General features: G+C 61.0%; 1 protein-coding gene across 1 annotated transcript in view; it reads left to right on the top strand.

Moving 5' to 3' along the window:
- Window positions 1-871: 871 nt before the first annotated feature.
- NEU4 (sialidase 4) overlaps window positions 872-1,735 on the top strand; it is a 2,000-nt gene continuing 1,136 nt past the window's right edge. Inside the window, exons 1-2 of the mRNA XM_010178510.1 lie at window positions 872-1,072; window positions 1,187-1,442. Coding sequence (XP_010176812.1) covers window positions 872-1,072; window positions 1,187-1,442 — 457 coding nt within the window. The remainder of the gene's footprint in view (window positions 1,073-1,186; window positions 1,443-1,735) is intronic.

Genomic DNA, 1,735 nt, shown 5'->3' on the forward strand with positions numbered 1-1,735 from the left:
GGTAGCCGGCGTTACCGCGCGGTGAGGGCGAGGAACGGAGGGAGCACCTCAGCTGAGCAAGACCCGGTGAGTGCCTTTGCTTTCTCCGGGGGGTTTGTGGGTGAACAGCAAATGCCCCTCGTAAATGTGGATGAAAGTCGTCCTTGGCCACTCGGGCAGGATGCCTGTCTCCTCCCGCAGTGAGATCCTGGGACACGTAAGGACACGTAGGGACATGTAGCCTGGGGACAGCTGGTGACAGAAGGAAACGCGTTTGGGGACAGCTTTCCACCCCGCTGCCGCAGGGACAGCAGGGCCAGGTACCCGATGGTTCGTGTTGTGCACACCGGGTTTTCCCCGCAGGGCAGGCGGAAGCGAGGAGCTGTGGACAAAAAAAAACCCACCAAAAAACCAAACAAAAGAACAACCTCCTCAATCCCCTCGGGGGACCCTGGGCCAGTCCCGGGGTCTCACCTGTGCAGAGTTGAGCTCTGCCCCCTCAATGCCCACTTGGTGATGGGCACAGGGAAACACAGGTCTCACCCTGCCCTTTGCTGACTGCCCTCCATTTACCAGAAACTGCTTTTTGAAGAGCATCTTGCAGCTCAATTTAATTTTATTTTGGAGTAGCCCAGGTCAGCCTCTCCAGGTGTGCCCCAAAATCGTGTCCCACCTTTGCGCGGCTGTGACTTGCCACCACTGCTGCACACATTCAGCTCCTCTCAACCCCAACCCTGCCCTCCAGCCCCTGCTCCTCGGGGGTCCCCCAAACCCAAACCCCTCCAGGACAATCCAGCTTTCGACCTGCACCCCTGGCCATGCCCAGCAGCCGATCGTTCCCCACCTTCATCAACCCACCACGGTGGGGCTGCGTCTTTCTGCCACAGCCACCATGGGCTCCCGGCACTTCCCTGCCCGCACCGTGCTCTTCGAGAAGGAGTCCAACGGCGTCACGTACCGTGTGCCTGCCCTGCTCTACCTGCCCTGCGTGGCCAAGCTGCTGGCTTTCGCGGAGGAGCGGCTGAGCGCCGACGATGCCCATGCTAATGTGTTGGTGATGCGCCGCGGCACCGTCTACGGGAGCTACGTGGAGGTGGGACATGGGACACACCCGGGGTTGGGGGGGACATACTGGGCTGGGGGCACGGAGACAGGGAGAAAGGGGGTGGTCCTCACCCCTCTCCATCTTCTCCTCCTCCGTGGACAGTGGGAAGACATGCGCGTGCTGGAGACGGCGACACTGCAGCACCACCGGTCGATGAACCCCTGCCCGCTCTACGACGAGTTCACTGGCACCCTATTCCTTTTTTTCATCACCGTGCTGGGCAGGACACCCGAAGCCTACCAAATCGTCACTGGCCAGAACGTCACCCGCCTCTGCTGCGTCACCAGCACCGACCAGGGCCTGAGCTGGAGCACGGCCACAGACCTGACGCAGCAGGTCATTGGCAGGGCCATCAAAGGTAGACTGCCGGAGAGCGGTGAGCAGGGGGGATGACAGCCAGCAGGAGAGTACAGCTCTGTTTTGGCCTCCTGGAGCCACCTGTGGTGTGGCTGGAGGTGGCCTCGGGGTAGGAAGTTCACAAGCATCAGAGGTGGGGTGGAAGAGGATGCCAAGCATGGGGGAGAGGGAATGGAGAAAGTATCTGTATGGCTTGCATGGGTGAGGGGAGAAGTTATGGAGAGGTCCTGTAGCTATGGGTAGGACCATACGTGAGGGCAACTGGGCAGCACTGGGCTCTGCTGCCCTCCCCCC

The sequence above is a fragment of the Mesitornis unicolor genome, unplaced genomic scaffold (assembly GCF_000695765.1).
Source record: "Mesitornis unicolor isolate BGI_N332 unplaced genomic scaffold, ASM69576v1 scaffold5912, whole genome shotgun sequence".
NCBI classification, from domain to species: domain Eukaryota; kingdom Metazoa; phylum Chordata; class Aves; order Mesitornithiformes; family Mesitornithidae; genus Mesitornis; species Mesitornis unicolor.